This window comes from Ammodytes marinus (genome assembly GCF_949987685.1).
Source record: "Ammodytes marinus genome assembly, chromosome: 22".
Classification (NCBI taxonomy): domain Eukaryota; kingdom Metazoa; phylum Chordata; class Actinopteri; order Uranoscopiformes; family Ammodytidae; genus Ammodytes; species Ammodytes marinus.
In genome coordinates this window covers 22078651-22103842 of record NC_137226.1, presented here as the reverse complement: position 1 = coordinate 22103842, position 25192 = coordinate 22078651, and the positions used below count along the sequence as shown (strand labels likewise).

Below are 25192 nucleotides of genomic sequence, written 5' to 3'. Positions count from 1 at the left end.
TCCCCCACGTGTATTTCCTGCCTGAGCTTGGCGGCTTTCTTTACATGTCCATGGGAGCCAGGGGTACTTTGAGTAGCCAGCAGCAGCCAGCCCCCCGGTGTCATGTCTTTTTGCTTGCACAGTGTCTACTATAGCAACCGTGACGTGAATTGAACAACAAGAAAGCGGTCCGGGCGGAGCCGCTGAATGGTTAGTCATAAACTATGCTTTTTCGAAGTTTAGTCCATGATCAGTTCGTTAATTTCGCCTACTAAAGATGGAATGCTTTTCAAGTAGCGGCACTTTTAGACAATAAAAGAAAGGGAAGGCGTAACATACTCCATATTACAGGTCCTGGTTTGTATGTTATGGTTTATGGCAAGCTAGCAGCTAACAGTAAGTTGCTGCTCTGTGATGACACAGGTGCAGCGCTAATGTTGTCGCAGGCTTGATCATAATGGCACACAACATGTACCTTGCTGTGTTGTTACTTAACATTGTTCAGTTACTTTGTGACTTTATAGGAGAACTGGCAATGGATAGATATTTTGGGGTAAAAATCTTAAACTTACCAAATTAAACAAAAAATGAATACTTGATTATCAAACATTTAGCAATAATTAGAAGCCCCGTTTTCAGTTAAGTCAACAAGTTATTGAATAAATAAATGATATGAAGGCAGTCAGTCTTAGGTTAATCATAAGTAGCCCTGTAAAGTGAAGGCACACGAGGAACCTCTGTAGTAGACAACAGCATTTATCTGTGAAATAAGGATTTAAGGTTAAAAGTTGAATGAATTAGTTGAATGTGTTTGTCTGTCTTCCAGGGAATCATATCAACAGCCTGAAGGTCCACTCCTTTCTGAGCTAAAGAGAGATATGGATGGGGATGGCAGAACTAGTGGTAGGTCTCTTCTTTCCAGACCAAGAAACACATCTGAGACATACAGTGGCTGAACTACATTTCAAAAAACTGTATTTGTTTGAAAAATGACTCAAACTTCATTAAAACCAAAAGAGTGCTAATACGTAAACAGGCAGTCTCCTGTACCAATCCTGTTGTTATTTAGTATGAGGAGGCTGACACCATATGACACTCTACACTAGATTACAACCATAACAGCCCCTAGCTGATTAGCTGTAGGTGTGATCCCTAGAGGGCTAGTGCACCTGCAGTGTGAGACATGGCCTCTCTCTGTTCACACTGTAAGGATGACATGTTACCATACAAACATCCTGTCTAACCCTGTGTCCTAATTTTACACCAACAAGATTTTTTAAATAATTTCAATAGCACCTGGGTTGACGTTAGCCTGGCACCGCCCTCCTACCTAGTCCCGCTCAATTTTCATTTCCCTTCAGTATATAGTCAGTCTGGGCCCGCTGTATATTCGTGGATTTTCTCCTGTAGATTTTTTACCGGTCCAATCCGCGAACAGAGGGAGGTGCTGAGAACAATGAGTGCGCCAGTTTCAGTTTGTTTCAGTTGTAGTCAGAAGCCGGCGCATGACATACGTCACAACCAAACGTTATGCGATTGGTTGGCAGATCCAGAGTGGCACTGGGCAGATCCAATAGTTTTCAACAGACACCCGCCTTCAAATGAGTTTACGTTTGTCAATTGAGCGATTCCAGACCTTCTGTACAAATGAAATGAAGTACGATGGTCTGGTAGGACCAGGCTAGGTTGAAGTAACAATCGTCTTGGTATTTTTACTTCAACCCACCTGCAACCTTGAGAAAATACCTATGACTATGTTTTTCTACAAATTCCCCTTTTTGATTTTACGAAATCTTCCAAACTTCCAAAGCTCTGTTTATAATGAAATATATCACTGTTATCTGGTCAGTTTTTCAGTTTGTCTAATTCTTTGGTTTATTTATTTATTTGCTAAAACAGGAGAATACAATGAGTAAAATGGGCTGTGTTCCACATCTCTTTTTTCCCCTCTCATATACAGTACCATGAGAACATTACTTTCAGCTAGTTGCTGCTAGCTGCTGACAGTTTTAGTGTTGTGTCCAGATGTGCAGGCAGAGCTGGACAGTGTGGAGGCAGAGCTGGAGCTGGTGGAGCTGCAGATAGCAGAGCTGCTGGAGAAACAGAGTGAGCTCACTGCTCATAAGAAGACTCTGCTGCAGCAGCTAGACCAGCCACCATCTTCCTCTGCTGACAAGTCATGTGGGCCTGAGCCAGCCATGACACAGCAGGAGTTACAGCAGTATGATGGCACAGGTAGTGTACATACAGGGTTATACAGTGAGGCACAGTAGCTGTGTGCTGGCCTCTGTTAACCTCTTGATGTCTTGTAGACTTTCCCTGGTCCAAAGAGGTGGCGCAGCAGCTGAAGGACTCCTTCCATCTGTCCACGTTCAGAGCTCTGCAGCTGAGGGCCATCAACCTGAGCCTGTCAGGCAGAGATGTGTTCCTGGTGATGCCTACAGGCAGAGGGAAGAGCCTCTGCTACCAGCTGCCTGCTGTCTGCTCACAGGGTACACATACACACTGCTCATATCATACAACACTTATACACTTAATAAGATCATGAAATGTTTTAGTGAGTCCATAGCAGCTTAATGATTGATCCATCCTGCTGTGTGTTTCAGGCTTTACCTTGGTGATCAGTCCCTTGGTGTCCCTGATGGAGGACCAGATCATGTACCTCACCTCCATCAATGTGTCAGCAGTCATGCTGTGTGCCTCCAGTAGCAAGGTAACAATAGCAGCCATATTCACTTCTTAAGTTTAAGTTATCTTTATTTGTCAATTTACACGAGGCACATTGAAATTTGTCTTTCCGCATATCTGCTCTCAAGTCACCACACTTCGGAGGGGGTCCTCACACAGGGGCAGCCATAGTACAGCGCCCCTGGAGCAGTTTGGGGTTAAGTGCCTTGCTCAAGGACATAATGTTAGAGATGGTGTGCACTGTAGATATATTAGCAGCAACCACCATTTTTACTACTAACACTCTCCTGTCCGGTGCCGGGGATCCAACCAGAGACCTCATGGTTACTGGAAGGAACCAGAGACCTCATTGTTACTGGGAGGAACCAGAGACCTCATGTTTACTGGGAGGAACCAGAGACCTCATGGTTACTGGGAGGAGGAACCAGAGACCTCATGGTTACTGGGAGGAGGAACCATAGACCTCATGGTTACTGGGAGGAGGGACCAGAGACCTCATGGTTACTGGGAGGAACCAGAGACCTCATGGTTACTGGGAGGAGGAACCATAGACCTCATGGTTACTGGGAGGAGGAACCAGAGACCTCATGGTTACTGGGAGGAACCAGAGACCTCATGGTTACTGGGAGGAGGAACCAGAGACCTCATGGTTACTGGGAGGAGGAACCAGATACCTCATGGTTACTGGGAGGAACCTAGATAACTCTAGGACATCCTACCACCTTCAGCTCACTATTCACTCTGTTTATCCCATGTTACGGTATCAGCTGTCAAAACAGCGCACATCTCACATTCAACAGATCAAGCTAATTCAATGTTCAAGGTCAAGGTCACTTTTATTTATATAGCACCTTATAAGAATCTAAATTCACCAAAGTGCTTTACATAAAATACATAAATTAAAATACAACAGCACATATTAAAAATGTTAACGTTGAGCACTGAGGAGAATTTAGATTAGATAAATAGTTTTGTACTGCAGCCGCCACAAGCCCAGTATTCTGACTGCTGATACTGCAACAAAACAAAAAGAACTAAATAGTACAGCAGATTAAGTCACATATTAATAACAATTGTGCACTTTTTGAGAAAAGCATGACATTTCTACCATGGTAAGTACATGCCATAAATTTGATTTTCAGATGTGGAGGGAAGTCAGATTTTACCTTTGCGGACAGTGAGAGGCCAAATCCAAGATGGCCGCCATTCCGCTGGGTAAAATGTTCAAACTCATAATTTAAGAACCATGCAATGTAATTAAACATTTAAGGTGTCATTTTAAACTAAAGTCGATACGCCATATATTTGGATATAATTTGGTAAATTCTTACCTTGACGCTCCTCCTCTTTCCACTCCAGCCCCTCCCCTTTCATCTCCAGCTCCTCTCATTTCATCTGAACACCTCCCCTTTCCTTTCCAACCCCTCTCCTTCCCATTTCATCCCCTCCTCTTTCCTCTCCAACTCCTCCCCTTTCCCACCAACTCCTCCCCGTTCTTCTCCAGTCCCTCCCTTTTCCGCTACAGCACTCCTCTTTCTTCTCAAGCCCTTCCCCAGCAAAGAGCTGATGAGACAGAGGCCAAGTGGAGCTATGCTCACCTAGTCCACTGGTTAGAAGAGCCCCGTCTCCAGCTCCCATGAGCCTCCAGTCCAGTCGTATTACGTTGAGTAGTGTGATAGGGAAGAGAGATCCTTCAGTGTAGTTGTGAAAGCTTAAAACAAATAACTGTTCACTGACGCCAGCTATGCTTGAGCCAAGCACCGATCCTCCTCTTGTCTTCTGCAGGTGTCTGTGTCAAATAGGGCTGTGTCAAAAAATTTATATATCGCGATCAGGGCTGGCCCGAATGCCATTTTTCAGGCTTCGAGTATTCGTTGTTTTTTCCGAGCGAATATTCGGATATTCGTTCCAGAAAAACACACCATCAAACCAACATTAATAATGCCAATGTACTCACTGAAACCGAGTGTGTGAGCCGAGACAGCAAGCTGCGTAGTTTGCTGATGCTTTAATAACTTTCGAACGGTAGTAAAGTTGGAGTTCCTTACTTTTTCCCCGTGGAGCCAACAGCTGTTTTTCGTTCCAAATCAGCGGTCCTCTGCGCCATCGTAACCGTACAGGAGCTTATCAATTCATCCAGGAACGTGCATCTTTTCGGCGATTTATAAATCCATACAAAGATCCAATATTGATAGTCTTTTGTGTCCATATTATATCCATTATTGACTGCCTATTCCCATGATGCAAGCAAGTCACGGTTGATGATGGCTGATGTAAACAAACAGCTGAGCTAAGCTAACGTTAGCATTACGCCAAGCATAAGCATTACATTTCCTTCCGAAATCGCGCTAATGTTGTGGTAGCCTATAGAGTTATTAGGAACACAATCTATTCTTCCTCCATCTCTCTCTCCCTACTGCGCTTAGTGCCGCTTTTAGTTTGCCTCACTCTTGTAACATCACGTAGCCTACTACATCACCGGTTGCGCAAAGGGCAGCGGCCAACTAGGTCAAAGTTCAAATAATTCAATAATATATTTTAAATGAACATCTAATTTGTATTTTACAATTGTTTTATAACTTGTGTATCCAAATATTGTTTGCTGACAAAATATACTGCAGTTTGAGCTACCTTTGCAAAAAATTTAAAAACAAATTGTGAAAAAAAAACGAATATCCCGAATACTGAATTGAGCTCCAAATACTAATTTAACAAACGAATACTCGGATATTCGAATAATTCGGGCCAGCCCTAATCGTGATACTTAGTTTCGCGATATCAGTATCGATTTTTATAACAAAATATATATATATATTTTTTTTCTTGCTTTTCAAGGCTTTATTGACAGTGCAGAGATACAGATATGAAATGGGGTAGAGAGGGAATGAAATGCAGAGAACAACCACGGGTCGGATTCAAACCCATGTCTGCTGTCAGGCCTGAGCCTCTAGGATACTGACTATTGAAGTTAGATCAGTTTTGTTTATAAGAATACTTAAGATTCACTTTGTCACAAAAGCACACTGATGTGTTTTCATTTTCATTGTGTCCTGTACAGTTAGTACAAGAGTGAATTGGATATGTTATTTTGATGTTAAGCAGCTGCAGCAGTGTTTGATCATTTGCCAAAACCAAAAAAAAGGAAGAAAATAGTAAAGGAAGTTATGAATGAAATAGTATTGACTTAATTTGTCTGTGCAATATCAATATATTGTGCTGTTATGTTTGACAAGGCAACTTGTTTATGGAATATCGCAATATATCGTGATATATCAAGATACGCAATATATCGTGATATATCGTATCGTGACCAGTGTATTGTGATACGTATCGTATCGCAAAGTCCTTGACGATACCCAGCCCTAGTGTCAAACAATCTCCTCCAGCTGCCCGGCTGCTGCTCATTACCCAACAGACTGTGCACCTGTGTGACATCACATCCTGTTGGGCTGGGAAGTGTAGTCACTAACATAAACCTCATAAAGACAGCTACAGCATGTCAACAATCAGCTCTAGTAAACAAAAGGAATATAGACAGGAAAGGTTTTCTAAACGTGCCCGTAACAATATGGAAGCTTTTCTGGAAAGTATACCTGCTGAATACCACAAGCTCCTCTATAGAATTTGGTTGCAGTTTGGTACCTACAAGTTAATATGGGAGATTATTTTGTAATGTGGGTGAACTGCCCTTTAGTCTGCAGCAGTTTATTGTAAAAAAATCACTTAAAGTTACTGTGTCTAGAGCACAATTAGATATGATTGGCTTCCTTCTATATAGTAACATCCTGCTTTCCAAGTGTATCTTTTATAACATACTGTACAAAGTGTGAAAAAAGTACTCACTCCTGGTGCATGCTGAAATGCAGATTTCCTGCTAAAATCTTTATATCTGATGGCTTTGTTATATTAAACATGTATTTTACTGTAGCAGGCCTTTAGGGCGCACGCACACTAGGCAAGTTTCCCTGTTCCATGCTGCAGGAAGATTCCCCCCTCCCCAGTCCCCCGCTGGCCCGTGGTCACACTTCTCCCAATGGCCGTGGCCTGGGCACGATTGCTCCATCATACATACGCCATCACATCGTAATACGATACATACGTTATCACCAAGCGTACTCACTGCTGGAATTAGTAGAACAACAATGGAGAACAACAGTAGTCTCGGATTGCCCCAAACACCTCAGAATTTTTGTGGGTCTTATCCAGCTGCCCAAATTTCTAGCAAACTCTCCACTTTGCGATCGCACCGGAACCCACTCGTGAACCTCTTGCCGCCATTGTTTACAATTATTGTGGGGAAGAAGGGTCGTGCATGGACTACGTCATCCAGCTCAGGTTGCGTATATGTGCGTGTACGCGTGTCATCTCATTAGCATCTGTGCCGTTCTCTCTGGCACACCTCTCCCAAGTGTGCCGTGGCCAAGGGGGTGTTCCATGCTGGAATACGGATGGCGTGCTCACACTAGCCAAACATTCTAGACTTTAGTATGCAAATGAGCTCGGGCACGGAACAGCGGCCCTAGTGTGAGTGTGCCCTTAAAGTGTAGCTGATGCTGCCTCAGTGGAGTCACGTGACAATGAATTGTGTTGTATCAACTGCAATGGAACATAAGACAGGCTTTTTTTTCACTGAGATTAAGTCTTTTTTTTTTTTTTGTCAAAAGGTGTTAAAAATGAATGTCTAAATGTATTTGGGTCATCATGGATGATCCTGTTTAGGTATGAAATGTCACCCTTCCTAGTGTAACAAAGCTAAAACGTATAAACCATTTGTTAGGAGCATACCAAGACAGTGATGGCTGGAATGACAGATCCCAACGCCCCCTTTAAACTGGTGTATGTGACTCCAGAGAAGATTGCTAAGAGCAAGTTGTTCGTGTCTCGTTTGGAGAAAGCCTACAAAGCAAAGCTGCTGAGTCGTATTGCTGTGGACGAGGTGCACTGCTGCAGCCAGTGGGGCCATGACTTCAGGCCAGGTGAGAGGGACCCTTACCTGGATGGACACAACCTTCTATACATACAATCTAACTAACTGTGTGTGTGTGTGGTGTGTGGGGTGTGTGGTGTGGTGTGGTGTGGTGTGTGTGTGTGCGCAGATTATAAATTGTTGGGGATTCTGAAGAGACAGTTCCCCAAAGTGCCACTGCTTGGCCTGACAGCCACAGCCACCAGTAATGTCCTCCAGGACTGTAAGGAGATCCTGTGTGTGCCACAGCCAATCACAATCGTCGCATCTTTCAACCGAACCAATCTCAACTACCAGGTGGTAACCATAGCAACTTCACTCACTCTCTCAAGTTTCCATACACGAGCACACACACAGAATGTTTCTGGCAAGCAAATGCTCTTACCCGCTAAAGCCCAGTTCAGACCAAAGATTCACCTCGCAACGACTTGCAACGAGACGGTTTTAGAACGTCGCGGGGAGAAGTGGCAGAAGTGTGAACTGCTCGTTGCAGCGTGTTGCAAGCCAAGGCCAAAGATTTAACATGTCTAACCGCCAGGTCCAGTTCTAGAATGTCCAGGCCAGCTCGTTGCGAGCAGTTGCGTCTCGTTGCGTGGCGAATCTTTGGTCTGAACTGGGCTTTACACACCTGTTTGTCTGTAAACATCAGCTGCAGTGCCTTGCACCTGCTTACTAAACATGAGAGACAAAAAACAAAGTACTTCTATCTAAAAATACTGTCAAAGTAGATATTTGAAGAGCTGAAAAGCCCAGAAACATTTGAAGCATACGAACCAACATAAAGGCTATTGGCCCTTAGGGTCATCCCTCCTCTAACTGTTAACACCTTGGTAGACAATGGAACTGTGCCACTAACAGTCTGCTTGTTTGTTAGGTGCTTATCAAAGAGTCTAACGTTGATGCATCAATAAGTGAAATCGCCTCTCTGATCAAGAACAGATACAAGGACCAGTCAGGTACTTCAGCAAATATAAAGCATCACACTGAGGTTAAGTGATTGTTCATTAAGACTGCATATGACATAGATTCATATAAAAGTACACAGTGGCTTAAAATGTTTGCAAATTTATAAAGAAACAAGAACGGCAAACTTTGACTGTATAACTGTATTCAGACCCTAAAATCATTTAAGTCTTGGATAACCCTTTTCCACTGAGGCAGCTCAGGGGTCGGTTTGCAAAATACCTGTGGACATGTAGACTGAATGGCTAGAGTGTGGCCATTCTAAACCATGTCCAATCAATTCAGTATGCCATAGATGGACTCCAATGAAGTTTTAACACATCTCCAGTATAATTGAATCAAACAGGATCTACTTGACCACAATTTGGATTACAACAGCAAAGGCTCTAGATACTATTGTAAATAAGAGATTTTAGTTTGGGGATTTTTTATACATTTGCAAAAAAAGAATATATGTATTGACCTTGTCATTGTAGGTTATTGCGTGTAGATGGATGGGCAAAATAGCAATTTTTTAATATTGAAATTTAAAACAAAGTTTTAACAAAGTGAAGGTCTAAATATTTTGTGCAGTCACTGTATTGCCATACATTGCAGTCATATATCCTGATATGTTGCCACAGGGATCGTGTATGTGTTCTCTCAGAAGGATGCTGAGTCAGTGTCGTCTGAACTCCAGAAGAGAGACATCCTGGCCTATCCTTACCACGCTAACATGGAGCCGGAGCACAAGTCACGAATCCACCGCAAATGGAGTGGCAACAAAATCAAGGTGTTTGGGTGGGACACATCTTGCACACAAAGTCAAAGTCAGACTTATTTATAAAGCACATTTAAAAAACAACATTGGTTTACCAAAGTGCTGTACACAAATACAAGACTAAACTAATAGGCCTAACACAGCAGTTTACACAGCAACAACAAAAAAAGAAACAAAACAAAGAAAGACAACAATAACAAAAAACTGGAAAAAACTTGTCTTGACGACACACACACACACACACACACACACACACACACACACACACACACACACACACACACAGTAGTGATAAATGCTAATAACCAGTTCCTAATGAATGGATGATATCTGGGTGGATGAAGTGATCTATTAATGGGACAATGTGGTCTACATGTAATGCTGCCCTGTATGCATATTTGAGCATGTTTTAATAGCATGTCTTGATTGTGTTGTCCTGTAGGTGGTGGTAGCCACAGTTGCGTTTGGTATGGGCATTGACAAGTCTGATGTCAGGTTTGTCATCCACCACACCCTCAGCAAGTCCATCGAGAACTACTACCAAGAGAGTGGACGCGCTGGTACACTTTGACTTCTGTCAGGACACAATATTACTGCTCAGATTTTTAAGCAAATATACCACATTAAGTGTCTGTGTGTGTGTGTGTGTGTGTGGGGGGGGGGTGTTTGTGTGGTGTGTCTGTGTGTGTGTGGGGGGTGTGTGTGTGTGGTGTTTGTGTGTGTGTGTGTCCAGGTCGAGATGACCGTCCAGCAGACTGCATCGTCTACTTTGGCTTCTCTGATATCTTCAGGATCAGCACCATGGTGGTGATGGAGAACGTTGGTCAGAAGAAGCTGCAGCAGATGGTGGACTACTGTCAGAATGTTGACAGGTAACGCACACACACATACACACACACACACACACACACACACACACACACACACACACACACACACACACACACACACACACACACTCAGAACTCAACACAGTGTGATGGGTGAGATAAATGAAAGTGTATTGAGTGCCATGCTTGCTGTGTGAAGGTGTCGGCGCTCGCTCATGGCTGTTCATTTCGATGAGGTGTGGGATAATGAAGGATGTAACCACATGTGTGACACATGCCGCTGTGCAAAAGGTCTGTATGTATGTGACATGTTTAAATCAAATTCCTGGTTGCAAGTGTTGGCCAAGTATGGTTTAGGTCTAATCATGTGACCTCTGCCCCGCCAGACTTCAGCACAGTGGACATTACCCAGCATGCCCGGCAGCTGGTGCAGGTCCTGGAGGTGGCAGCGTCCCAGGATGAGAAGCTGACTCCTCTGAAGCTGCTGGAGCGCTGGATGGGGAAGTGTCCAGCCAAGCAGCGTGCTCTGATCCACACCACCACCCTGTGTAGAGCCCAGGCTGAGGCCGTCATAGTGCGCCTTCTGCTGCAGGGATATCTCAGGTGACATTCATGTACACCACCTCATGCATGTGTTTGTCATGTTATGTCCTGTTTCTTGTCCTGTCTATTGCATCGTTTCCACCGAGTAGAGCGGCTCAGAGCGGTTCGGTCCGGTTATTTTGGCTTTCCATTTGCCAAAAGTTGGGTAGGTTACGGATATAAGCGAGCCTAACCGCTCTGAGCCGCTCCTATTTTCGGTACTCCTCCGTTGGGGTACCAGCCGCTTGAAAGGGTGCCGAAAAGGTGGAGCTACACATGCCGTCCGTTTATTGGTTGAAAGAATCATTTCCGCCGTGTGTAGTCACCTCGGCAAGAGTGAGGAGAGTTGTGTTTTGGAGAAAATCTGAGCGCAGCACTGTTTATTGCGTGGTGTTTTTCCTCGTCATTAAATTAATCAGTTGGCTACACTGTGTCCCACTGCTACGATGTCACGTAGCTGCCGCAGCCAGCGCTGTTCGCTCACTGTTTCTATCAGTTGCACTGGGCTGTCCCTGTGCGTTTACCGGCGTAATACGCTCACAACAACACAGGGGGAATAAATAAAGAACGGCTGATTTGACCAAGCAAAAACGAGAGACCGCTGGCTTGACCACAGTTGTTCCACAGCCCGATAGTTTGACCCATATTCTGGCGGCGGCTATCGCAGTCCAGCCTAAACCCGCCCTATCAGTAAGGGTAGGGTCGGCGGTGGAAACACCACCGAGATTCTTAAAAGTGAGCTGTCCCTCTCTGAGCCGCTCCAACCCGACCCGACCTGACCCGCTCTACTCGGTGGAAACGAGGCATATAACAGTTTACTTATTTTTTTGTATCTGTTTCTCTTTGGTAGGCACAAGCAATCATTTCGTTCACTGTAAAAGACAATAAAGTATAGTTGAGTAGAGTTGATTTACAAACCCGTTCTCCTGTCAATTATACAGGACTTACCTGTGACTTACCTGCAACGATTTAGCCATTAAAGATCTGTTGATATCCAACTGTAATTATCTAAGTGCTAACTCCAAGCAGATAGATTGTAAATAAAGACAATAATAAAATGTTGATTATAAGGTGTTTGAGGATTGTAACGTATGTATTGTAACTCTTCAGAGAGGATTTCAGCTTCACTCCATACACCACCATCTTCTACATGAAGCTGGGCCGCAGAGCTCCTCTGCTCAAGAACACCAATCACACACTCAGCATGAAGATGGTGACACAATCTGCTGGGGTGAGTCAGGACAGACAGTCTTTAGCAGATTGCATCATGTAGTTTTCATTTGGTCAAAATGAAACCAAGGATTATACTGAAATAACTTGTTCCAAATGTCTTCCACAACTCCACTCATTGCAGCAAAGTTAAGGCAGACTGCTCCCTTCAGTCCCTTTTCTAAAGTCTGTCTTCTGTTAGGCTTTGGGAGGAATACGTGTCCCAAAGCATCTCTCTCCTCTAGAGGAATACGTGTCCCAAAGCATCTCTCTCCTCTCACACGTCTCTGTGTGAACACCTGTGCAGCTCCTAACTGATTGGGATACTTCTGGAGCGCCCAAACTATTTGGCAAGATACAAGTGATTCCCTTAGTTAGACACGACCAGTCATTGCTTTTACTCCTATTCTAAAGAAGCCGCAAAATGTGTCACTGGGAATAGATTTTTTTTGGCCAATTCGGAGGGATTTTATTCTGAACATTTTATCATTACTTACACACACTTGTCTTGTAGTATAAGTAAGTATTTAGGACATGTATATGTAGTAACTTGCTAATGTGGAAAATGAAATCTAACTAGATTTGATGAGGAGTTTATGAAAGGAGTTGGATTTGATATTGGACTTAGGGGTCTTCTCTGCATGGATTTGATCGTCGTAGGTTTGGTTTCACATTGTAGTTTTGCCAGCAAACTGAATAACTTTCCATGACATACCCACGTCCAGACCCATATCTAGAACGATAGAGGGTCTGGCCACGATCAATAGACCTTCCCAACTCAAGGGGCGGCTCCTGCGCGTGCATTTCAAATACCACTGCACGCAGTTGGATAGCACTACAACCAATCAGAGCAATGAACAAGGTGACATATTAAAGGTGCTGTAAGCGGAATGGTTCTTTTAGCTAACTTCCTGTCAGTTACTGCAGTAAGCAGTCTCGTCCCTACGTCACCACATTAATGCACTGCGGTCTTCAAGCAGCGAGTTATCTAGCATCATCTCAGATCCATAAGTATGATAAAACATGATAAAAACCATCAAAACAGACATTGGGAAGGATTTTTACCTGCTCTGCCATTGTAGGCGCATACACATTCACCCATCTGTTGCTCTGGCGTGCACCGTCAGTTAGACCATGGAGTGTATATACTATATATGAGTGAGACGAGTGTCGGTTTGTAGCGTTCTCTCTTCTGATTGGATAAAAATTTCGGGATACTACAATAAGTTTATTTGCCGATTACATGCAAAGCAGCTGACTGAGGGATCGGCTTTATGAAACGCGCACATTATGTAAGTGATCACTGTATGAATAAAGAGCGATTTAACACTTATATTAACATAAATAAACCGCTTACTTCACCTTTTATGTCCCGTTCGTCTAGTGAACAGCGGGTTAACTGGTTAAATAAACTTTTGGCGTGGTCGGTTGGCAAAACAGAACATTCCTCTTACTTGCTAATGAAAGATGTTAATGGCGTCTTCCACATCGTAAAGTGTCGAGGCCAAAGCCGTCTCAAACTCAAACAACATATCCGCAGCCATCTCTGTTGTTTACTATCACGGCTTCGGCAGCGCATGCACAGCACTATCGTCATCCGGTTACGTCCGCCCCAGAGCACCATACATAGGGCTCTGGCCCGCCCATATCAGTAAGAACCAATTGAAACGTAGCTCAGAATTTTCTGACAAATATAATTACTGTAATTTTCGGGCTATATGCCGCGCCTTTTTCCCCATTTTTCGACCCTGCGGCTTATATAACGGTGCGGCTAATAATATAATAATTACACAGCACAGTACAGGTCCTTCTCATATAATTAGCATATTGTGATAAAGTTCAATATTTTCTGTAATGTACTGATAAACATTAGACTTTCATATATTTTAGATTCATTACACACAACTGAAGTAGTTCAAGCCTTTTATTGTTTTAATATTGATGATTTTGGCAAAAAAGTAAAGAAAAACCCAAAATCCCTATCTCAAAAAATTTGCATATTTCATCCGACCAATAAAAGAAAAGTGTTTTTAATACAAAAAAGTCAACCTTCAAATAATTATGTTCAGTTATGCACTCAATACTTGGTCGGGAATCCTTTCGCAGAAATGACTGCTTCAATGCGGTGTGGCATGGAGGCAATCAGCCTGTGGCACTGCTGAGGTGTTATGGAGGCCCAGGATGCTTCGATAGCGGCCTTAAGCTTCTGTCAGTCTGCCCCAGGGCAGCTGTGGCTACTATGGTAGTTTACCACCACCGGTATGACTGTGTGTGAATGAATGGAACCTGGAACCCTGTAAGCGCTTTGAGTCACATAGAAATAAAGCGCTATATAAATCCAATCCATTATTATTATTATTATTATTATTAATAAGCTCATCCACAGTGTTGGGTCTGGTGTCTCTCAACTTCCTCTTCACAATATCCCACAGATTCTCTATGGGGTTCAGGTCAGGAGAGTTGGCAGGCCAATTGAGCACAGTAATACCATGGTCAGTAAACCATTTACCAGTGGTTTTGGCACTGTGAGCAGGTGCCAGGTCTTGTTGAAAAATGAAATCTTCATCTCCATAAAGCTTTTCAGCAGATGGAAGCATGAAGTGCTCCAAAATCTCCTGATAGCTAGCTGCATTGACCCTGCCTTTGATAAAACACAGTGGACCAACACCAGCAGCTGACATGGCACCCCAGACCATCACTGACTGTGGGTACTTGACACTGGACTTCAGGCATTTTGGCATTTCCTTCTCCCCAGTCTTCCTCCAGACTCTGGCACCTTGATTTCCGAATGACATGCAAAATTTGCTTTCATCCGAAAAAAGTACTTTGGACTACTGAGCAACAGTCCAGTGCTGCTTCTCTGTAGCCCAGGTCAGGCGCTTCTGCCGCTGTTTCTGGTTCAAAAGTGGCTTGACCTGGGGAATGCGGCACCTGTAGCCCATTTCCTGCACACGCCTGTGCACGGTGGCTCTGGATGTTTCTACTCCAGACTCAGTCCACTGCTTCCGCAGGTCCCCCAAGGTCTGGAATGGGCCCTTCTCCACAATCCTCCTCAGGGTCCGGTCACCTCTTCTGGTTGTGCAGCGTTTTCTGCCACACTTTTTCCTTCCCACAGACTTCCCACTGAGGTGCCTTGATACAGCCCTCTGGGAACAGCCTATTCGCTCAGAAATTTCTTTCTGTGTCTTACCCTCTTGCTTGAGGGTGTCAATGATGGCCTTCTGGACAGCAGTCAGGTCGGCAGTCTTACCCATGATAGCGGTTTTGAGTAATGAACCAGGCTGGGAGTTTTTAAAAGCCTCGGGAATCTTTTGCAGGTGTTTAGAGTTAATTAGTTGATTCAGATGATTAGGTTAAGAGCTAGTTTAGAGTACCTTTTCATAATATGCTAATTTTTTGAGATAGGAATTTGGGGTTTTCATGAGCTGTATGCCAAAATCATCAGTATTAAAACAACAAAAGACCTGAAATATTTCAGTTGGTGTGCAATGAATCTAAAATATATGAAAGTTCAATTATTATCATTACATTATGGAAAATAATCAACTTTATCACAATATGCTAATTATATGAGAAGGACCTGTATATGTTCTGTAGCTACTAGGGATGGGCGTTAATAATCGAGTACTCCTCGTTTCAAATGAACTCCAATCCAATGTTATAAACGTGTACAAAACGGCACAAAACGGATAAAAGAAAGTTTTAACAAAATTAAATATTTTGATGCAAGTGCAATAAACTGAGCGTTGTGTCGAACAGCAACTGCAAATAACTGGCCCATCTATTTAATTACTTTCCCGACAATCCCCTCTGTGCACGTACTCTTACATATGGTAATTAAACATTAAAACACCTGAGGCTTATAGTCCAGTTCGGCTTATAGTGCGGAAAATACGTTAGCTTCAATGGAGAGTGTCCAGACCAACAGGCACAGCAAATTATATTTGCCAGCGGCAGGCCTGGATTTCCAGGCTAGCCTTCACCAGTTTGAATGAATGAATGAAGAAAAAATTATAAACAGAGTCATTTCCTGAGGCGTTGATATGTTCAGGCAGCCGCCCAGACAACGCACACCTCCGGCTATGACTACAGTTCCCTCGTCTGCTCTTCATTTCTCCTCTGTGTGACTGGAGATAGCCGGTCAGGACTTCCTGTAATTGGTCCAAAAGTCTGAACCTTCCAAAACCTGCCCTCACACTGGACACAAACCCAACAGTATAATCCGGACTGAGACCACCTCTTTAGGTCCACCTCTTTAGGTCCGCCTCTTTAGGTCCACCTCTTTAGGTCCGCCTCTTTAGGTCCACCTCTTTAGGTGCACCTCTTTAGGTTCGCCTCTTTAGGTCCGCCTCTTTAGTCCACGGGAGGTTTCACACCTGTAGTTTAGGTTCAGATAAACAGAACAGTCCAGACCAAACAGGGAAGGTGAGAAAGCCTCCTTAGTGAAACACAGTGCTATTCAGCTCATGTTTGATATCACACTTTAGTACGCTATATTAAATCGCTCAGGAAAGTAAATCTGATTTGGGATTTGTTTAGTTGTTTGATAAATGTCATAATATTGCCCAACCCTAAATAATAGTAGAGTAATATAAAGTGGGACCTGGTTGCAGACAGTTTAGTCACATTATACATATCCACTATCATGACAGAGGGAATGAGTTCATTTGAGGTAAGATCAGATGCTAAGATGCTTTTCAGTAAAGCAGCTTCTACTCTCAGTAGCTCAAAAAGACAATATTGATCAAATATTTAATTCAGCTCGGTAGCTCACATTAAGGTAGGATTTATTATTTAACAAAGTCATTTAAAAAGGTATGAGTGGATACTGTTGTTGTACACATTATATTAGGTGTAAAATAATAATGCTAAACATAGGTAAACTATTCTTGCTGACATTCGCTAGGTTTGTCCACTGTAAAAAACAGTTTCTCTGTGATAATAATGGGTAAACATACTGGCCCTCATAAATCAACAGTGCGTACGCACAGATTCCTGCTTAAGCCGTGCATATGAATGTTTCACCCACAAACCCAGGATTTATCAATATTTTCGTACTTGAATTTCTTCTTATTCTGAGAACAAGTTTAGAAATGCCTCAGACCATGCGTAAGCACAAATCGACTGTCTTTGACTGTCGACTGTCTTAGCAAATGTAAACAAAGGCCATTTAACTAAAGACATAGAATATTAAAACCACTTTCATTAAAAAAAGGCTTATAAAATATGTTTTTAACTCTAATTTAATAATGCATTGGCCAAATGTATTGAATAACCCTGAAATTGATGCAATTTCATCTTAAATTGTTGGCATAATAAAAACATTTAACTACAAGCTGAGTTCCCAGTCTTACCTTGCAATGCAGCGTTAAGGCCAGGACACACCGGCCAGATAATCCCCGTCGTAGTGTCGGTAGGGGGTCGGGACACAAATCTGTTTGGTGTGTGCCGTGACGTCGGCCGACGTAGAGGTAGTCGTGCTTGTTTTGCGCCGACCGTCTTTCATTTGGAGCAATTTGATTGGTGGAGGGCTAGCGAATCAGTGAAGCCCGGAAGTGAGGCGGGTAGCACAAACAGCTAACAACAGCTAGCCGTCGTTTGAATGTGTTTGTTCGTTTCGTTTTGCGAGTACTCGCATGCATCAACCCTTGTTGACTGCTCGACACCATGCTCGACACTCTCTGCTAAAAATTGTGCTCTTATGGTCCATAAATATAAATACGTATTTCTATCTATGTTTATGCTCTAGAGAGCTGTCCCATCATTTCCGGCTTTCGTATTTTTTCGGGCCACAATACAGATTAGCGCCGCTTGCTGTTTTTCATTCCAAAAAATAAAAACTTAGGCAATTGAAAATATATAATCTTACAATTATGAAAAAAAATCCTTTCTTGCTCATGTATTGTTAATATGCCACTGATGGCCGTTTGTCTAATTATTCCAGACAGTCTTTAACAAATCAGGTGGCCCTTGTCCTCCACCTGTTTATTTTCTTCTTCTTACTTCTTTTTTTTTGCTTTGACTTTAATATCGGAACATTCATTTTTCACCTGAGCAGCGGTCTGAATCTCAGGCCACATGTATTGTGTGTCTCTTGAGGTGTGAAATGCTTTACTTAAGGAGCCATGACACCCACTCAGTGTCATAAATCTGACGGTGATATTGCGTACTCACATTTTTTTAAAAGTAAGAACAGTTCCAAACACTTGTTAGTACATGAGGGCCAATGTCATCACAGCGAGATGCTCTTCTCTTTAGTGCTCCACTTAACATCTCCTGTCATTGTGCAATAATGAGAATGTTCTTCCAATGTGACTTTCTTCCATTCCACTTTAAAATGTTCCCACATGATTTCTATTTGTTTCTAAGAACATAACCACAGGTAAGTCGTAATTGAATGTAATCTTAAAGTTGTGACCTTTTTTTACAGTGTAATTATCATTTAGTCTTTACAAAAGCCTGTGTGTCAACGCTAATTGTATTTTCAATATTTTACAATCTCTAAAATAAAAATAACTTTCACACTATTACCACAAAGCTGCTGCTAATCTCTAATTCATCACTAATAATCAGTCAATAGTTGTAGATTCCACTGCTGCTCTACACATAAGAAAACACAGCCTTTTGTCTTCATTTTGTGATTGCTGATGAAAAGGCCTGAAGCCAACTAGTCAGTGAGTGAGGGACCTGCGAGTGATACATTGAGGATTGTGTCATTGCTATCCCTGTGTAGACTTGATAGTCCCATGTGCTGGCCTCTAGTGCCCCCTGTAGGGCTCTCAGGTAAAGGCTGTTTTAATGACCTGCAGGTAGAGGCCAAAGAGGGAAAGAGATCAGGTCACAGTGCTGGAGACGCCCCCAAGTCCAAGAAAGTCAAGACACACCTCCCCTAAGCCCCCACCCTGTCCAGAAGACAAGCTGACCAAGTACTGTCCAACATTCTTCATTCTATACTACTGCTTATGTTAGCATGGCACTGTCCACGCTTTGACTCTAAATTGATTTTATGTTTGTGAATGCTGCAGGATAAATAAACACTGAGCGTTTTTTGTTCCTTTTCAAATGCTTTGATCAGATGTGTCTTAATGGATCCCCAATGGTCAAGTCATCCAAGCATGATATCACCTAATTGTTCTAACCAGCAGGCTTGGGCGATAAGGACAAGTTGCACCACAACCTCTTAGTGCTGTTTTACATGAGTTCATTTGATGAGCTGTTGAGACCTATTGCAAATAAATATAACATCAGATGCTGTACCTCATACACGCTAGCTAGCTTGCTACTGCTGTAACTATTGTCTTATTTTCTACTCTCTATAATGTTCTTGTAATTAAGAGCTGTATGCGTTGCACAACCTTTAATCAGCATAACTTTCCTTATCAAGCCTATAGATTCTTTTCAGAAGTTTAAACTATGGCTGTGAATTTACAGATACAATAATGGACAGCGAAGAAGAACTAAGGCTTAAATTGTTCAAATTATTGCAACCTACGTATGTTGTCTAATCCCAAACTACACTGTAAAATACATTTTGTTCCATTCAGTCAGGTGTGACAAGTTAATGTTACCGTGTGCTTATTTGCAGTTGGTCAGACAGTGTAGTAGTTAACCAGTATAAGCCCTGATCTAACAGATTATTAAAAATCACATATTTGTTTGATTTCTATGTCTGCAGTAAAAAGCCTTAATTAAAACTAGTGTTGACTGTAACACACATTGGGGTTGATCTACTAAGACCCTAAATAGAGAGTGCTAGACTGCGTGAGCATTCTAAAAGATGCACTTTCTGGTTTGTGGTTGTTCTGTGTGTGATCAACTGAGAGTAAATGCACAAATGACAACGGGTGCAAACATGTTAGAGGAAGTAGATCTAAAGGAGGGTTTAGTGTGTTACTGGTTTCTGTGTTTGGACAGAAAGCAGAGGGACAGCAAGCGCTAAGAGAAATGTAATGCCATGGAATTAGACGTCTTAATGGATGAGGAAAACACGCACTGTTGAGCTACAGCCATTAATATTAATATTACTCAAAGAAACAATATGAGAGAGAATCTGTGAGGAAATAAATGCTGTGGGTAAAAGGAGGACTGATGAAATGAAGAGACACTAGAAGAAGAACAAAAGAACACATATCTTAATAAAAAGCCTCTGCAAATAAAACAGGGGCCTGTTGCATAAAAGTGGAGTTAAGATATCCAGGATGATTGATCAAGCCAGCCTTGACAAAGTCTAGCCTGGGCACTTTGGATTAGTCAGTTGCATAAACGCCAATCCAGGATGAAAAGGGGCCGCTTTGTCAAGCCAGGTGTAAATCATTCTGTTAAGTGCCAGCCCACAGCTTTCAGAAGTAGACCCAGGGCCTCTACGAATAGTCAAATCTCCTAACCTATACGCCTCCTTTCCTATGCCTTAACCCCAAACGTCATCGGGGTTAAGGAGAGATGAAAGGTGCTTCCTATCGAACATAGGAAAAGACAGCACTGTTTCAAATGATTTCGACTCCACTTTTCCTAACCGACGTCATTGTGCGACAGCGAGTATTGCTGACGTGTGTCACTAGCGTGGAACTACACTATTTTCCGAAAATGGACTACAACATGCGCTTGTTTGATCCATGCGTTCTTTTCATATTGATTTTAATCAGGTTGTCGCCAACAGAGTGAGAACCACTTAGATCGGACTTGGCCAAGGGGAATATTTAAGGTCACTTGAAGCCCAATTCACATGTGGAAAAAAAGAGGCTACACTTATGTTGATGTTGAAATGAACTGCCCCCAGTAGCCTAGTCTTCATTAAATGTGAAGAGTCGGTAAGCTTCGTCGGTGGCTTGTTGCTTTAAATATTGCCGCCGTAAAGGATTATGGGATACCACTATCTCCTTTCATTTCGCATAGGTTGGTCTGGAGTAACCTATGCTAAAGGAGGGTTAAAGGATGAATCGAGGCTCCTTTCCTATGCCTTTCCTAAGCATTTTGAGAATTCAAATCACCTATCCGCCGAGTACTTCTGGGTCATCTCGATAGGAAAGGAAATTTCCTATGCAAAAAAGAGGATCCGTAGAGGCCCCCAGAGATCGAACCATAGATAGTATATGATCGAACACAGATGTACTGATGTAAAAATGGAAAAGACGGCCCATTTTCCCAAAATGCCTTGCTATTGTAAATCGGGGCAGTTCATTTCATAGAGCACCTGTTTCTGCCAAATGATCTTGATGTCCCTGTATTGATTAATGATAGAATAGTTGACAGTGAGCAGTCTGCAGGTGCATCTAAAATAGAATATCATGGAAAGTCCATTCAAAAAGTGAAACTTTGCTAGATTCATTACACAAAGTGAAATATGTCAGGCCTTTTTTTAGGATGATTGATTGATCATGGAATAAAAAATCCAGTATCTCAAAATATTAGAATATTACAAAACAATCAAAAAAAGGATTTATAATACAAAAATGTCGACCTTCTCAAAAGTGTGTTTATTCTAGATAAATTTCACTTCATGTGTAATCAATCTAGAATATATTTAAATTTCACTTTTTGAATTAAATTACAGAAATTGATCATTGATATTCAATGTTGTTTTAGATGCACCTGTATATGGTTATAAGTACAAAGTGAATCCAAAGTGACCCACAGTTGCAACGTCATCTGCCATCGATAATCAATTGTATAAATATAGCCTGCAATATGAACAGACTATCACATAAATTGTTATAATTTATATAATTGAATCTAAAACTAGTTATAATTAAGTAAATTATAAATGGTTCAGGTTAAATAAATAAATAACTATTTCACTAAATGACAATGCAGACTTTTATGTGGTACTTTAAAACAGGTTAATGAAACTAAAGCAGTACACAGAAGATCATGGAATAACTGTTAAACACCTTGATTTCAGATCGGAGTGACAGCTGACTGAGCCAATCAGAACAACAGAATAAGTTTATCCTTTACAAGGATAAATCTCCATGGTAACTTATGTCCCTCCGCTTTTATGCAACCGGATCATGGCTAACGCAAGTCAGGATAACCAAAATATCCTAGGTTAATCCCTTATCTTGGTTTTATGCAACAGGCCCCAGGTTTCACATGAGTACAGTCGCTCCTGTTGGAAACCGTAACGCGTAAAAACCCTGTTTGGATTCATTCTGTCACAATGATCGCAATTATTTTCAGGCTTTGTAAATCACAGTGCGTGTGCTACATAAACCTTTTTTCTACTTCTCCCATATTTTGGAAGGAACGCCTGATTTAGCATATTCATTAATGCAAACATACTAAACGGACAGCGTGTCCTGTTTGCACATGTTTCTATACGCGCACACGTTTAGTAGATCAACCCCTAAATCACTTACAGTCATATGAAAAAGTTTGGGAACCCCTCTCAGTCGGCATTATAATTGACTCTGCTTTCACAAAAAAATATAAAAGTGGTATGTCTTTAATTTACCAGGAACAGCTAAGTACTGGGATGTTTTCCAAACAAAGATTTTTTGAAAAGCAGTATTTGGTTGTATGAAATAAAATAAAATGTGAAAAACTGGCTGTGCAAAAATATAGGAACCCTTGTGGTTTTGTTGATTTTAATGCCTGTAACAGCATCTAAAACTGATGACTTTAAACACAAAGTTGGTTGGATTATGTTGTTAAGCCTTGAACCTCATAGAAATGTCTGTTTAATCATGAGAAAATGTATTTTAGGTGCCTAAATGCATGTTGCACTTCTCTTTGACTCTCTGATGAAGTGAGACAGAATGGGATCATCAAAACAGCTCGCAAAAGATCTGAAAAACACAGATTGTTCATTGTCATGGTTTAGGGGAAGGCTACAAGAAGCTTTCCCAAAGGTTTCAATTGTCAATTTCGACTGTAGGGATCGTTGTCAGGAAATGGAAGGACACAGGCATAGTGGCAGTTAAACCCAGGCATGGCAGACCAAGAAAAAAACAGGAGCGGCATAGGTGGAGGATTGTGAGAATGGTTGCACACAACCCACAGATCACCTCCAAAGACCTGCAAGAACATCTGGCTGCAGATTGTGTATCTGTACATCGTTCAACAATTCAGCGCAATTTGCACCAAAACATCTGCTTTTTATAAAGACCAAATAACTTAATTTTTGTCTCATCAGTCCAAAGCATTTTCTTCCAATATGAAGCTGGCTTGTCTAAATGAGCTTTTGCATACTCCATGCAACTGTATCTGTGGCGTGGGCGCAGAAAGGGCTTCCTTCTCATCACCCGGCCATACAGATGTTTTGGTGCAAATTGCACTGAATTGTAGAACCATGTACAGATACACAATCTGCAGCCAGATGTTCTTGCAAGTCTTTGGAGGTGATCTTTGGGTTGTGTGCAACCATTCTCACAATCCGCCGCATATGCCGCTCTTGTACTTTTCTTGGTCTGCTAGACCTGGGTTTAACTGCAACTGTGCCTGTGTCCTTCCATTCCCTGACAACTTTCCTTACAGTAGAAATTGACAATTGAAACCTTTGGGAAAGCTTCTTGTAGCCTTCCCCTAAACCATGACAATGAATAATCTTTGTTTTTAAGATCTTTTGGGAGCTGTTTTGATAATCGCATTCTGTCTCACTTCTGCAGAGAGTCAAAGAGAAGTGGAACTTGCATTAAGGCACCTAAAATACCTTTTATCATGATTAAACAGACCTTTATATGAGGTTCAAGGCTTAACAACATAATCCAACCAACTTTGTGTTTAAAGTCATCAGTTTTACATGCTGTTACATGCATTAAAATCAGCAAGACCACAAGGGTTCCCATATTTTTGCACAGCCAGTTTTTCACATTTTATTAAATTTCATAAAACTAAATACTGCTTTTCAAAAAATCTTTGTTTGGAAAACATCCCAGTACTTAGCTGTTCCTGGTAAATTAAAGTCATACCACTTTTATCTTTTTTGTGTGAAAGCAGAGTCAATTATAATGCCGGCTGAGAGGGGTTCCCAAACTTTTTCACATGACTGTACTAGTATGCAATTACTCGGTTTAATTGAAACTATATCTATAAAGCCTAATAGTCGGGGGGCCAAAGTCTCAAAAGCTCTTTAAAATGGGTTGGACCTGACCTGGTCTGATATACTTTTTATTTGTGTTTTTTCTGTTACCTTTGATCCTAAGAAACAATAATTGGAGGGTCTGCTCTGCCGGAAATATCGCGAAAAAAAATTGTGGCTATTTTAGTGTATGTATCCGTCATTGTTTGATAGAAATATTGGGAAAATAAAAAAGTTCCTCAAATCCTTAGTGGGTTGGGTAAGCTGTCAATAAATGCATTCCAGGTGTAAAGAACACGTGGTGACAAAATACTATGAAAAAATTACTTTTAAAACACATTTCTACATGATTTTCGCTCAATTTAATGCAAAAAAAGTAGGCGTTTTCTCACTATTTTCCAATATTTTCATCTTTACATCATTGGCAATAAACTATTCCCTCAAGTTATGACATCAGTCAATATGCCATTCTATTCCCTAATCAGTATACTCATTCCATAAAAAGAAATTATAAAAATCCAACCAAAATCAATGGATCTGTGATGATTTAACTAATAGTTGGCGATCAACAAGCTCAGAACCTCAATAGAATTTTAGGCTACTTTCAAGCTTATAATCATAAACCAGGCTGTAGAATTGATTTGAATTCATTCAGTTGCCTGACTCTGTTTCAGTGTTGTTGTACTGTTACTCTACTGCGTTAGTCAAGAGAACAACAGTTTACTGATAGAAACAAGGAACAAGTCATTGAGTCTCTGTGGACATGTTGGGACATGAATGAGTCATCTGACAGTGACAACGCTGACATCGCCCAAGCCTCTTACTCATGTGCACACTCACAGCATGCTCACTGCCACTAACATTCACTCACTCCATCCATGTATTCTCACTGACTACGTACACAGGCTGCACTGTATGTTATGGATTCCTTTTTTCTCTTAATCTTTGTATTTGAGTCGATTACTACTATAAAAAGACGATACGTAATATTATGGTAACCCATTAAAGTGACGTGTCTCTTTTTATAAATGTTATGGCAGGTTTAAGATCTACTGTTGATTGTCACTAGTTTCCATGGTTACAGGACAGCTCAACTGATGAGGAGGGAGTTGATGTGACCTTGGACCCCATTGTAATGGACAACAGCTGTCCACAATCCAAAGCATTTAAAGAACAGAGGACCAGGAGACAACACGTCA

The 25192-nt window shown here is 41.7% G+C and overlaps 1 protein-coding gene across 2 annotated transcripts; it reads left to right on the top strand.

Moving 5' to 3' along the window:
- Positions 1–52: 52 nt before the first annotated feature.
- On the top strand, positions 53–25192 carry recql (RecQ helicase-like). Of its 2 annotated transcripts, none has more exons than XM_080050879.1 (16): positions 53–189; positions 806–882; positions 2005–2214; positions 2292–2471; positions 2586–2692; positions 7445–7643; positions 7764–7930; positions 8508–8589; positions 9220–9368; positions 9799–9916; positions 10090–10228; positions 10386–10477; positions 10573–10789; positions 11879–11999; positions 18787–18903; positions 25078–25192. In XM_080050879.1, exons 2-15 carry the CDS (start codon positions 858–860, stop codon positions 18868–18870), a joined length of 1890 nt encoding a protein of 629 aa, XP_079907005.1. In that variant the 5' UTR covers positions 53–189; positions 806–857; the 3' UTR covers positions 18871–18903; positions 25078–25192. The 2 variants fall into 2 exon arrangements, with proteins under 2 accessions (XP_079907005.1, XP_079907006.1); XM_080050880.1 differs by having other exon boundaries at positions 25063–25181.

What these genes read in the sequence shown, in the direction of transcription:
- recql (XM_080050879.1), top strand. Translation starts at nt 858, where the DNA reads ATGGATGGGGATGGCAGAACTAGTG. An exon ending in CAGATACAAGGACCAGTCAG is followed by an intron (nt 8,590 to 9,219) that starts GTACTTCAGCAA and finishes ATGTTGCCACAG; the next exon opens with GGATCGTGTATGTGTTCTCT. An exon ending in TACTGTCAGAATGTTGACAG is followed by an intron (nt 10,229 to 10,385) that starts GTAACGCACACA and finishes TGCTGTGTGAAG; the next exon opens with GTGTCGGCGCTCGCTCATGG.